Here is a 15,017-nt window from a genome sequence, read left to right on the forward strand (position 1 = left end):
CCCCATTGTGGTCAACTTAGATTGCTCAAGTACCAACATCTCCGTGAATGAATTAAATGAGGGAGAAGTGTATGAGGAACCTTGAGCTAACCTATGGGTGTGAAAGCTAAATACAAAGGCCGCATACTCCAAAGGAAGCTTGTCCAACAAGTTATAAACCAATTGAGCATCCTTTCTGTCAATTCCACAATCCTTTAGCTTTGCTCTTAGCTCAGTTGCTTTTGTGACATAATCTTGGATTGTATCAAAATCCTTGGAATCCAAAGTTGTGAGTTCACTATCAAGCTTGTAGCTCTTAATCTCATCAACTTGACCATACAATTTCTTAAAAATATCCCAAGCCTCTTTAATTGTTGTACACTTATCAATGTGAAAAATGAGGTCATCTGATACATACTTTCTAAGAGTTCCAAGTGCCATAGCATTCTTAGTAAGCCATTCAATTTGAGCTTTAGGATCAGCCTTAGGATCAGGTGGTGTTGTTATAGTTTCATTTACATAATGAATGAGTCCTTTTTCCATTAGTTTACTCCATGCCTTAATTTTCCATGATGCATAATTATGAGGAGTTAAAAGTGGAAATTTAGGAGAACCCATAGCACCAAAATGAAAAAAACACAAGATAGAGAGAGAGGCACAATCACACAAGACACCCCCCAAAATACTTAATTAAGAAATCCCCCAAAATGGTGATTTTGGCACTTTATACTTAGTGCGTATACAATGGGCCACTTGCAAAACAAGGCAAAGTGGACTTCTGATTTCAATTTACAACTTTTCAAAATGAGATCTAAGAGACTTCAACAAATACTACTAGCAATCTAAACTGAGACCTAAGCAAAATGCAAGTACCAAATATGCCAAAAGTGGCAAAATACTGAAAGTACTATTTCTACTTAAAATCACTGCAAACAGATGACAGATTATGAAAGTAGATGAAAAAATATGCACTTTAATAAAAAATGACACCTGAAAAGGAGTCCATATGAGCCCAAACGAAGCCTCCAAAGTTGTAAAAATTGAGATTTCGCGATTTCCAAAAAACTTGTATCCGAAAATCAGAAAAATTCTGCACCATTGTACATATCACAAAATTCTACCCCCAAACAAAAAACATTGCTCGAAAAAACGAGTCCGGATGAGTGAGATATCACTATTTGAAAATTGCCTGCAAAATTATAATTTCTGGAAAATTTCCGCCGCAGCGTCAAACTTCAAATGCCTCTAGATTTGGCCTCCAAAGTCCGAATTGGATGAAACAAAAGGCAAAAATGACTTTCTTGGACCTCCTCAATCCAATGGTGACCTCAGATTTGACCCATCAAGCTTCAATATTAACTTGCAATAGAAAACTCCAAAATACACAACCCCAAATAGCATCAAATTTCTCTCAATTAGCAAACCAATGACACTCTAATGGCTCTTATACCATGTAAGATTTTGCCAAGATCTAGAGGCAATGGAAAGCACAAATAAGAGAGAACAAAATAGATGATAGGAATAAACTGTATTCTATCAAGATGAAAATACTGGTCAACTGGATCATCAAGCGATAATAAATCGTTACATACAATGAATATAAGCTTGCTTATATAGGCAAGACTATATGGATATGTGAGCACACAAACATGACATGTGGCTCAATAAGAAGCAAGGGTAGGTAGGAAATAGGTGTGGGTAGGTAGGAGAAACAATATAATAGTCCACATGAGGTGGATCACCCACTGAATGTAGAGTGTAACAACAAGATCACACCATAAAAGGTGGAAATTCTCTTACACACACTATCCCAATGTGGCACAAACACCCAAGTGTCTCACACCCAAACTACTATGAAATGCATTTCCTAAGTAAACTTAAGTAAGGTGTAATAATATCCATGATGAATAATTATTTACACCAACATTGATATCAAAAGTAGCCAAAAAACAAGGGGACTGACCCTTTGGAACAATAAGGAAAACAATGGCAGAACCACTATCGGCATAATAACAGCAGAGTTATAGCCCTTTACCTCTATCAAAAACTATGATCATTCTACGTAAGTTTAGCATATATAAAACAATATTAAACAAAGTTTTAGACATATGCCACGTAGGGCAATAAACATAAAAGTTCAAATAAAAACATAGACTAACGCTATCCACCCACATGTTGCTAGGAGTAGACAAAAAACGAGCCTTCGACAACATAGAGACAAATCATTTCTTTTTCCCGTGGCTCCTCTTAGGGAGGAGCTTTCTTGCCCATTCCTTTGTGAGGAATTTGAACAGGGCCTTGTAGTCCTCATCGTCCTTGCCTTTGCCTTTGGAAGCACTTTCCTGCATAAGGCACAAAATGGTAGCCGAACAACGCATCACATCCAACACAAATTTAGATACATCATGCATTTTGGTTTTCATAGCCTCCAGCCTGCTGGTGATATCCTGCACATTATCAGACATGGCCTCCACTTTTTCCCCCAGCTCCACCAGGTTGTTGTCGTCCTCCTCCTTTATGCTACTCGCCTCCTCCACAACCATCAATTTCTCAAACTTGAGAGTCAGGGAGGGGGAATTTGTTTGGGACTTAGGGCTAGGCTCCAGACTCTTAGAAATTGTGGGGCTTTTGGAGGCATGGGTGGAACCGATAGAGTGGGGGGTTGGGTTAGGGTGGAACAGAACCACATTATCAGTTGGGCTTGAGTTCCCAGTGTCATGCGAGGAGGAGGGGTCCCTCAGAGATTTTTCGAGGGTTTAGAGGCTAGTTTGCTTGAGCGGTGAGGGGTGTTGGACTCGTCAATGATTTCCATGTCAAAATCAATCTCCTGGATTCTGACTTTCTTTGGGGTTCTGACCTCTTTAGGGGAGTGCTTTTTATTTTTCTTGCTGCGAGAGCCAATTTTCGAGAGTTGAGGGGGGCTAGCATTATGTTTAGCAGTAGGGTAGGCCGATGGACTGGTATTAGTCACATTCTAGATGAAGATAGAACAGAGTGGGTAGAGGGCGAGGTGGAAGTTGTAAAGGCGCAGGATGAGGCCCTGGTGAAGGAAGGGGAAATCTTTACCCTTTTTCTTAGCCTAGACAATATCCTTGATATTAGCATCCAGAGAATGCAGCAAGAAAAACAGAATGGAAATATAGTTCTTATTTCTCAGATGGTTAAGGAAAGGGAGATGGTAGTAATAGAAGATTCCATACCTTCCCTCCAGCGTGAAGTATTTCATCACAATGTAACATACCTCATCCCACAAAGATGGGAACTCCTCCCGGTTGAAGCTGCCCGCCCTCTTCAGCGAGTTTGGCCTTCATGGAAGAACTGGTTCAGGCTGGTGGTATCCGCAATATGACTTTGCTTTTTCCATTTTCTCCCCTCCATAGATAGACCCGTCGCCTGTGCAATAACTTCTTCATTAATTTCGAAAGAGATACCCCCATGGTAACTCTTCTGTCCTCCCAGGAATTCACAAATTGCTTGGATAGTCTCTCATCGTTCCCCTTCATGCTTTCCATGAATTTATCAATGCCTCCTTCCGAACAGACAAACCACACCGCCGACTTAGCTTTAAAATCATCAACTTCATCGGGTTCCAGTCTGAGCCCGTCCCCCCCCCCCCCCCCATTTTCGTTTCTTCTAGTTTAACAGAGTAAATGTGAGACCTGCTAGCAAAATCGCAGAGCTGAAACAGGGCCAAAGCAAGGTTGTAATAAAATCTGCGTCGAACTTGAGATAAAAGCACGCAATAAATGGTGTGATTATTATCTCTTATGTCCGAGTAGATATCAAAATTAGGAAATCTACTAGAAACGTGCAGACCTTCAATCCAACCAATATGATTTGACCTATCCCATCTATCGTCTTTATCGCCGTCAGTTGGCTCCGTCCAAGTAATAATTAGGAAATACTCGTGACACTTGTTAAAATAATAAATAATTATGTTTAATTGATAAAAGACCAATTTATTAATCCTAACAAATAAAATTGCCTCCGATAAGTACTAATAAAATGGGTGAATGTATAAGATGGTTGCCTAACGGCAAGCACTAAAAGATACACCTATGGGAATGTATAAGGATGGTTTCGGAGTGGGTGGGTAAGTACTAATCTACAGGTACAGGTAATGTGAAAAGGGAAGAACAGGAAATCGTGTCATTAAGTGGAATAATTGATTTATGTGCAGATGTTGGTAGCGAAAGAGGAGGGACGGAAGGTCGTGTAAGAAATGGAAAACGAGGAACACGAGGAATGGTGGATGGACGGGGAGAGGGAGAAAGTGAAGCAGGCTCGTAATTTCTTCTATGCCGGATTCTTCCTTCTTCCGGGCCTTTGGTTTGTCAATGTCTTCTACTTTTGGCCGGCCCTCGCACATCCTCCAATTCGACCCTGTAAGTATAACTTCACATTCAAAATATTTCTAGGGACTTTAAAGGGTTTTGAGTATCTAAAGAAAAATTAGAAGGTTCCAGGTTTGTAAGAATTGGCATTCACTCGTTACACACTGACTGTTCGTGTTACAAATCCCCTAAGTTACTGGTCTCCCGCTGTACTGGTCTGAGATAAAATGGTTAATATGAAGCGTTTGAAAACCCCCGAGAAGGGTTAATCGAACATCCACATTGCTGGATTCAATGATTTGAATCAAAATAGAAAAAAAAGGGGTGAAGCACAACTGATAAGAAAATTGCTTACATATCTATTGCCCGTCAGGGTGAAAATCCCAAAGCAGCAGTGAATGTGTTTGTGTTGAAAGTGGGTCACTTATCTTTAAAAAATATCATTAGTATAATGATTATTCTTTAAGGTCACCTTGTGATGGCTAAAACATACAGGTCAAATTCTTAAAAAATTAAAATTAAAAATAAAAAAATACATGTGAACATTGTTATTTAAGTATTGTAAAGGAAAAAAGTCTTTAGTTAGACTTAGGCTATGCTAATCGCTTCCCCTGCCATGGAAGCAGGCGTCCTCGTTCCCTAGGCGTTTTGGGAACGGCAGAACGTGCAGAACGTCAAAGGGGACGTTCCCCTGCTGTCCCTCCTGTCTGGGAATTTGTAGGAAACAGGGGAAATGCCCCCATGCTGTTTGGGGATGCCATTTTTATATTATTGATTTATGTGGTTTTTAATTTTGGACTGCCGTTATCAATCATATATAGGCATAGGTTAGCAGATTTTAAGAGATTTTCCTTGTATCGTGTTGTTTGTAAGGCGTTTAGTCATTAGAACTACTGAAAATAATTTTTCCAGCCACCATACTACTGTTTTGAATGAGGTTTTACATGATTTATGACTGCTGCAACTTCATTTTCGCTTGCACACAATTTGATTTGTACAAATTAATGAGGGTTTCTGCCTACAGTAGAGTTGTATGATCTATTGGAACTCAAGAAAGTTATTGTATTGCTCAATTAGAGGTTTTATAATCTTTAGCTTATAATGAAGATAGTATGGTGCAGCAAAAACATGGTGGTAGGTTCATAAGATATCCTTTAGCATAGCAAGAGATTGAGGATATCCTCAAGCATTGGAGAGGGAACACAATTTGCTAACAAATCAATACGAAGCATAATGTGACTTGGTTGAATTTATTTCCTAATCTAATTCAAGAGTGTTCTCATTGCCTCCTTAAGGTTTACATTCATTTTGCTGATAAACTAACTAATGTTGCCGGGAATAATCATTATGTCATGTTGTCGTATTATGTTATGTTGTCGTCGGTAATTATGAGTTACGGCAGTCAGTTAGTCGTTCCGAAGGGCAGTTGGACGCGACGATTGGTCGCATCCCTTCGGGTATTATATATTGCATACCTTCCCTTCGTAGTGGCATCATCATAGTCGTATCTGGGTGTAATGTTATAAGCACTTGATGTACATGGACTGTTGAATTAATACAGAAACTGGTTCTTTAATATATTTGAATTATGTTCTGTGCATTTACTTCCTGCGTTTAATCGTTTACCCGTATGTGGCAAACAACTAATTCTACATACTTCTTTGTTAATTACGCTGAATTAGTCAAATTGTTTTTCAAATAAATGGTTAAGTTTCAGGGGCTGCATAAAAATGTTGTGGAAAATCTCTCATGATATATATATATATATATATATATATATATATATATAGTCCCCTGCTATCCTGGCCCTTGGACTGCTGTCCCTGAAACATGCCCCCTGCTGTCCCCGAAACGCTGGGGAACATAGAATAAAATAATACATATATTAGTGGATTTAACCTAGACTAATTAATTATGAGCTGAAAATTTGAATATTGAAGCTAACAATTGAAATGTAAGAATCATAAATATAAATAAATATACTTAGCTATATAACTAACAAATGCACAAAGATTGATGAAGTTCTGAACTATATATAACTTGGGATTAGGAACAATAGATGACAGACTGGTAGGTACCTTGGGATTATAATTTCTGTTGACTTTATTCAGGGACAAGTCCAGTAATCTGAAATTAATCCACGAGTACAAACTTGTCTTGTACCCACAAATCCATCTTGTGTGTCCTATAGATTTGTGCTCTTCAATTCATTTGATCACCTTTGGATTCTGCTTTGTGTTTCTTGAATATTTGGGTACTTGATGGCATCTAGAAATATCTTAAGGGCTGTCAATGAGTCACAGAGAGTCAAGTTCTCCTAGATCAATCCTCAAAAAGTGAATAAAAATTGAAAATGGTAATCATCAATCATGCAAATGCTTCTATTAGTGCTTGTGCAGAATTAGATTCCCTTTAGTGCACCTATTGGGCTTTGTAATGTGAATACAACTTTCATGTCATCAATAATCAAAATGAATGCAATAAATGCCTTTAAATGCAAGGACATAGCAACAAACAATGCAAATTTGCATTAGTCAGCCCTAGGTAGTAAGGGTAATGTGATGAACCCTTGCTGGTTCAACTCTTCAACCTGCTGTAATTTGTAGATCTTCTTTGTAATTTTTAATTATTAAGATGGTCTTTCAGAAATAGACAGAAGTTGCAGAAGAGGGTTTCTTTAATTTGCAACACATATTGAATAATACATGAATTTAATCAACTGAAACAATGAATTGGAGAATTTAGAAGCATACCCGTAGGTCCTTAGCCAATTTATTGAAAAGAAAGAATAAATCAACAACTTACAAAGTTCTAATTTTTATTCTGGAACAATTCAGATCTGCTCTTATTTAAATACTAAGACACCCAAACAGTGAAAGATGGTGCCAATAAATGAGCAAGTTGTGTGTTTGGGAAAAGAAGCCTCCAAACCATAGAAGAATCAACAACAAAACAGTAAATAGGAAAACCCTACAACAAATCTGCCTTGTAAGAAGCCAAATCTGCCCCAATTCAATTCAATTTGACTTTTGAATGAAGCCAACCAAGCTGCAACAATTCGATTGATCTTTCACAATCTCAAAGCTACTGAATTCTGAAGAATGCATGCTCTCCAAAACAGGTCCAAACCCTAGCCGCCATAGCCAAGTGCTCAGAAGAAAATGTCAAATGCTCAATATCAAGAATGAGGTTTAATTTCCATCTTGGCTGCCTAAATACCCAAAAGGTGCAATTTTTGGCAATTAGGGATTAAAAACTAATAACTTGCTTTTAGGGTTCCCAACTTAACCCTAAAAGCAATGCCTAGCTTAGGAGATAATAAATTTTCACTTAAATAAATTTAAGTGATGCACTTTATGATTTTATAGTAATATTTCATCAAAATATTAATTGCCTGTGGAACCACTTAAAAATTCATCTCTCTCATTATTGCTCGGAAATTGAATCTGTCAGAAGCTAGGGCCACAGTTCGCCATGCCAATGAAAATAGGACCATGTCTATTTTTAGCAATTTTTCCCTAAAAAATAGGAAATCCTCATAAAGTGTCAGAAACTAATGAAACGAAGACCAGAACTGAACTCAACACTGAACTGGGACAAATAGACAAACCACTCAAGGTACTGCACTACTGACCCCTTTATCCATACTCTATTAGCCTACAAGGGTCCAAAAATAGGCTAACTCTTCAATCCCAAGTCCTTGACTAGGATGGGGACATTACAAGTAAAGGTCTAAAGTTGGTAACATTTGAATTTAAATTATAAAATCTGAGTGGGATGAGTTTGTAACATTGTGCCTCCAAATTTGAACATGTGTGGAAGTGAGGGAAACACCATAAGATTAATGTGTGAAAGTTTGTATTGATTAACAAAGAGGCTCCATATGGGCAAGATAATGCAATTAGGTGCAACAATGTGTAAATGGGGAAGGCTCAATGCCTCCAAGAAGCTGCCAATTGTTTGAGGGGTTACAACACTTCTTTTTAAAAATCCACACTCCTACAAGGTATTATTTTATTTGTTGCTTCTATTTTCCCAAATTGTGGCTCCTTTATTTTATATATATTTTTTATCCTTATTAGGAAAATGAGGATAGGGCTTGCACGAGCTACTTAATTAACAAGGGACATTATACCCCATTGTCAAAAGATATGGTAATGCTAGCTCAAATATAAGTGGGGGTTGGGTAGGCGGGGGAGATGATGTCCCCCATAAAGACAGCCTTGAATGGCTTGATAGGATTGTGTATTAAGCAATAATGTGTACCATGCCAATGGTTAAGTGTGAAAAGCATGTGCGAATAAGATATGATCAATAAAGTATGTGTGAAATTGAATATTTGTCTATCAAGAATTAGGCTGATAGTCCAAGAATGATGAAGCAAAAAATGTGCATGAGCATGAAGGATAAAATTGATGATAGATGTCTTCGAACATGTAGTGTCGCGGTTAAAACACTTCGTTGGTGAAGCGGCCACCAAGGTTCAAACCCCTATTGGGCCATTGTGCTTGTAGGCCTTGTGTCTTCGTTGGGCCATTGTGCTTGCGGGTTTGAACAAGTGAAGTGTGGGGATGAGGTCCCCCGTTTGTGGCCTCACCAGTTCATAGCTCCGGGTCAAAAGCGTTTCACGTGAAGGCGGAGGGCATGTCATGCAAGCGTCGCCGGTCACATTAAAAAGTTTACCAGGCATTAAATTTTTAAAAAAATAAAAATTGATTATAAATTGGCACTTGTGTGGACTTAGGATATGTCAATGTGTATAGATAGGTGTTATAGGTCAATGTGTAATGATATGAATAGACAATCATGAAGCCACAAGTAAATGGTATGCATAGATGCAATCACTTAAGGACATGTGTAGCTAAATACCCCTAGATGGGTAGAATAACATAGTGTAGCACATAAGGTTTGGGGAAGGCATGATACCTTTGATGTGGCCATGGAGGCACAAAGTATAAATAAGAAGGCACGATGTTTCCCAATGTAAAGATGTAACCATGAAGGTGCAAAGTAAAAATAGTGAAGGCATGATGCTCTCAATTTTAAGATAAATTTGCTAATGATGTGCGAATAGGAGTGCCCAAGGTGGGGGGAAATCATGATGCTTCCAAGGATATAGCAATAGAAACTCAACGTATGATGAGGGAAGGCATGATGCCCTCAAAGTAAGGATATGCTGAATCTTTGAAGCTCTATGAAGCAAAACGTGTCAAGAGAAGATTAAAGTATAATCTCTACTAAGAATAATGTAGCAATGTAAGATCGGTAGGAAATAAGCAATGATCAAAGGCTTAGGAACAAACATGGCAATAAGAATAGGATATAAAACGAGAAGCAATATGATAAAAGGGTAAAAGCTATGAAAGCAAAGGCAAGTGTGTAACCCAAGTGTGAAATAAGACAATGGTAAATAAAGCATGGGCATAAAGAGGATGTAAACAAGAATAGGGGGAAATATGTCAAGCAAGGAAAATGGAAGCCAAAATGACTCCCCAAGTGTGTAAGATAAGCATGAATAAGGTAGAAGATGAAATGGGTGTGAAAAGCACAACAAACAAGGGGTAATAAGAAAGGTCAAAATTTAAGGAACACAAGGTAAATGCAACTGTAAGGATATGTGAACTAGGAAAGTGGACATTAAAACATAAAGCCAAAAAAGTAAAGCAAAAAGTACAAAATGTGCCAAGTAGTGAAAATGATGAATAAGGATATCTAAGCAATGGATTCATTTGTCATATCAGGTGGTTTATCTTTAAGGCCATAGAATATAGGGGCTGTGATGATAAAAAGTAGGTTTAGTGTTTGTATAAGCCACGTGGACAATAGGAAAACAGCGATCAAATGATAAATCACGAGAAAATATTTCTAACTCCAAATTATACTCACATGAAGTAGGCCTAGAAAAATATGCAATAAAAGCATTGGCTAAGCTAGAAAAAGAAGTGTGGAGCAATCAATATGAATCAAATCATTGTAAAACTCTACAACTTAGGTATAATATAAATTCACCAATCAATAGAATTCCATCATCTATATGCATATAATTAGCAAGTAAGAAAGATTTCACATGTAAGGATGAATCATTGGAACTATCATAATGATCATGCAATAGTTCCCCCTAAGGCTTATAAGGTCATCATGCAGTGTAAGATAAGGTGATGGAGCATCAATAAATGAACAAAGAAAATGAGAAGCTAATCTAGTATCATCAAGGCATAACTATCATCATGTGAAGAATGAGTATCGATTGATTCAACATGAGATATAGACAAATAATCGTCATGTATCACATTATTATGTATAAAAGAAGGCAATGCATATAAAGCACATGAATCTATGAAACTATAATGACATGTAAGATATGCATAATCACTAGGTACACTAATGTTTTGCATATCACATGATGGATCCTTGCTTAGTATGTGATTGTCATTGTTACATGGCATAGGATCATCATGGAATGTGTGAATAAATGAACAGCATCTCTTATAAGTATAACATAGCATAGGCACTAATCAATTCAATGAAAGAAGGAAAATGTAGTACATGATAGAATAACCCCTCTATACAAAACACATGCGTATCCATAGCATAAAGTTCCACAATTATATTGAGGATAGATGTGTCTTATGATATGAAAGATAAAACAATGTCATAATCAGAAATAAATGAATGCAAATAAGCCACGGAACAAACCCTGATAACTGCCATAGCGATGGGAAAATCTAGGGTTGGAGGCTGAGATAAAGGATACCTCATCAGGTAAACATAAACCCTAATAAAATATATGAAAAATCAGAATTATAACAATCTGAAAATGTGAATTGGAAACCCTAAAGTCGATAAGATTGTGTAAGCTTGATCAGGTTCATCATGTAGAGAAAAATAACCTTTCCCTAGGCTTATCTAGCCTTGTTTTGGATCCTAGGTAGTCTCGTGGATAAACCACTCCTGTGAAGGATGGGGTTTGTATATGTGCACATGGAAAACAAAAGATAATAAGCCAAATACACAATCAAAGTAGAAGACTTTAGCAAAGGTGTGCTACTCCTATTCACAAACAAAAATGAATAGGTACAACATATGTTTATAAATGGCACAGCAAGGAATGAGAATCCCTGTAGCCAAAAAGGGATATGCATATTAGTCTAGTGTTACTAAGACTAGACAGTTATTTGTCATCGAACTGATCTCAATGTGAGAGGGGTACTGATATAAAGAATACATTATGTTCCAGTTACAAAACAAGAAATAGAAGTTGTAATGATCCATTTTGAATTGTTGACATTCCAGCTGTCCTGTAAGTTTCACTCCCTAATTGTTGGCATTTTGTTACATGGTTAGAGTTGTCCATGTGTAGATCTGTTGAAATCACCAGGTGTTTGCTCAAAGTTATGCACAGTCATGCATGATAGTATATGATGAGCAATGCATAGTGTCATGTGTGGTCATGCTCAATGACATCTAGAGTTGTGTGCGCACACGTGTTGTAGAAGGGAGTGCAGAATTCAAGACACACACAATGTTTTCAAAGGCTTGCATGACTGCTGGAATCATTTGCCCTTTCTTGAGAATCAATGTTCCCTATTGAGTCTTTGGCAATTTGTGGAAGTTAAGCATAGATCTGTCAAATTGATGTGAGCCTTGGCGCATGTGTATTGTGGTAGTGTGTAAGTGTGTAAATGCTTAGGATCTAAGTTTGAAGGATGAAAGTCGAAGCTTGTTCAAAAAGAGGCAAAAAATATGGCTCGAGGAGATCCACATTTAACATTGGATTCAAATCTAAGTATTTGCAGGAGATTGAGAGCAAAAGCATTCTCACTAGTTGCATGTAGAATGGTGTGTGGACCATAGCATAGAGGCTTCATCTTTTGGTGTGGAATCTTAAAGCATACCTTATGAATATGCAACTAGACACTATCACTGACCTCGAATAAGGTGTGAGCTGCGTGCCATGGTGGTTTTTGTACTTATGCTGTTTGCATGAAGAATCTGCTAAACCTATTGGTGAACACTCTGAATGTGTTGTAGAAATTTTTGCACTCTATTTGCTTCCCATTCCTGTATGTATGACTCAAAGTGCAGTAGTGCACAGTACGATATGTCTAGGAGTGCTGCTGGCTGAACCCAAGGCATGTTTGGAAAGGACTATGACATGTCGAACTGCGCATTTGTTGTAGGCATGTTGGATGTATTGAAGGTTGTTGTCCCAAGCGTGTAGGTGTACACAATTGTAGATGCACAATAGTTGTATAATTGTGTGATTCACAATCTGCATCTAAACATTTGTTTGTGGATAAAAGATTGTGGACCAATCCAACTGTGTATCCAATCTTTCCCATGAGGACTACCAAAATGCATTGATGAATCTCAGGTCACAGTCAGACACAATAGATATAGGTAGCCCAAAATGAACACATACATGCTTGAAGAAGAGGTGCATGGTTTCAAAGATTCCCCTTTTGTTTTCTCAAAGAGACTTTAGTTAATTATGTGAAGGGAGCTACAGTGATTTGCAAAGTTCAAGAATGACATATCAATACAAGCTTGAGTATTTGATGCCAGGTTTGGATTCATCTGTAAAAGGATATCAGGCATAGGATTGTTACACATGAATAAAATTCTTTGCCTTGAAATTAAAGAGAAAGCTGACACATGATTGAGAAAGAAATTCATTGTGGACCACAGGATTGGTTGATGCAGTTGCATTTTTCAGTACAATTCTTCACCCACGGCTCATACTGATTTGTGTTAGGCAATGTAATGCCAAGAACAGACAAATTTCTGTGTTTCAGGTGAGATAATCAGAGACTTAAAGAAATGCTTCAGTTTTTCTATGCAAAATATTAACACACTAAACAAGTAGTGGTTGAGGCTTTTGATAGAAACACTAATAAATAAAAGATATAGCAACAAGAGATGGCTTAAAAAGCAGTAGAAACTCTACATCCATTTCCTCACTGCCAAAAGGTTTAGATTTCAAAAAGAATTTGTGGATGTTTGTATTCTATACAATATAATAGGAGGTATGTGTAATGTCCCCTACTAGGATGCTGCCAATTTCCCAATATTCAATACCCATTACTCAATATTATCATGCTTTAAATTAATTTATTGAACTAGAGGACCATATTTATTCATAATACAATTGATAGTGGCTATATTCAAGCCCCAATTCTTACTCCCTTATCCTCAACCCTGGATGGGGATTTACTTGTCTAGGGTGCGCTGACACCACCTCCATAATTGGGCCCAGGTTTCAGTAACATCTGTCCAGACCACCCTCGGGGATCACCTAATTTGGGATGGATTTACTCTGCCTCTCCCTAACAACACCATGCGTCTCTTTATGGGGTAAAATAAAATTGATTAAGCAGTTGGACTATGAATATGCCAATCTCTTTTTTATTAAGAATATATATGTCATCAATGGAAATTAACAAACGATTATAAACTTGATTAACCATTATAGATCTGATTAGTTCTATTATATGTACAAAATAAGAAATAATGTAACTGTTGTGCTATAGTATTCAGATATAATATAGTTGTAAGTAAATAATTGGTTCATCAGTAAGACACAACATGCTGATCTGATGTCTCAGTAATAATCTGCCTGTGAACAAGTATTGTCTGTAGAGAATCTGATCTGCAATCCAAATAATTATCCTCTGATGCCCTTCCTTGAATGCTGGCATCTTTCTTTTATACCCCTCTATCGGGTTTGTAGGGTGGCATCTTTGCTTCAGGGTTGTGACTGATGAGATGGAATGTGTCCATTTGCCACCCATCGCACCTCTTCAGTATTTAATCTGTCTCTCTTTCCATCCTTGTTAAGACTAACTAATCCTTCATTGATCTTAGGAGGGGATCACTGTTAGGAAGGAAGGCAATCATCCCTTACTATGTTACACGGTAATAACCATGACCTTCACACAATAAGATTTACGATCTGCTCATATTAATGATCACGATCTGCAGCTATTGCTCTGGTTGAGGTTAGAAGTAAGAAATTGTGAAGTTTTACTATCGTAAGACAATTTCTTATTAAGTTGCTGATAACGATCAGCTCATATTAATGATCATGATCTGCAGCTATTGCTCTGGTCGAGGTTAGAAGTAAGAAATTGTGAAGTTATACTATCGTAAGACAATTTCTTATTAAGTTGCTGATAACGGATTTCAGAATTGGGCCATGACAGTCCATCCTTCCCGAGATTGCTTGTCCTCAAGCAATGGTTGAATGATCATGAAGTCTAATTCATAATCCACCTTTCTCTGCGCTATTCTGATATTATTATAAGTTTGAATTAAGACATATATGTTTTTCCTTGAATGTGAGTTGTAACCAATAGTTGGAAATTGGCAAGGTTTTAATTTAAGACAAGTTTTCTCTCATCCTTGTTTCACATCACTTTGATTATTGTCCCAATGTATGCCTCATAGCATAGATATCTCTTACTGTTAATGAAAGAATTTAGAAGCATGACACACATCTTTGAATTTAAGTGCAATGTTCTTTTCTAAATAAATTCATATCTTTTTTGGTTTACTGTAGTTACTCTCATATTCTAGATTATTCCAAAAATATAAATCTTATGATGATATGAATATGTCTATAGTAATCATAAACATTCATAGAGTAGACAAACACATCAGGTATGAACCAAACATGGAGCGTACACATGCCAATTATTACTAGAT

General features: G+C 37.3%; 1 protein-coding gene across 2 annotated transcripts in view; it reads left to right on the plus strand.

Annotated features, from left to right (window-relative positions):
- Nucleotides 1-3,966: 3,966 nt before the first annotated feature.
- The window catches only part of LOC131074680 (probable gamma-secretase subunit PEN-2), a 42,060-nt gene continuing 31,009 nt past the window's right edge, over nt 3,967-15,017 (plus strand). Inside the window, exons 1-2 of one of the 2 annotated variants that reach the window (XM_058011355.2) lie at nt 3,967-4,072; nt 4,160-4,364. In XM_058011355.2, the coding sequence (XP_057867338.1) occupies nt 4,202-4,364 (163 nt within the window). In that variant the 5' untranslated portion in view covers nt 3,967-4,072; nt 4,160-4,201. The other variant, XM_058011354.2, reaches the window with a different exon arrangement.

Source organism: Cryptomeria japonica, chromosome 4, assembly GCF_030272615.1.
Source record: "Cryptomeria japonica chromosome 4, Sugi_1.0, whole genome shotgun sequence".
Lineage (NCBI taxonomy): Eukaryota > Viridiplantae > Streptophyta > Pinopsida > Cupressales > Cupressaceae > Cryptomeria > Cryptomeria japonica.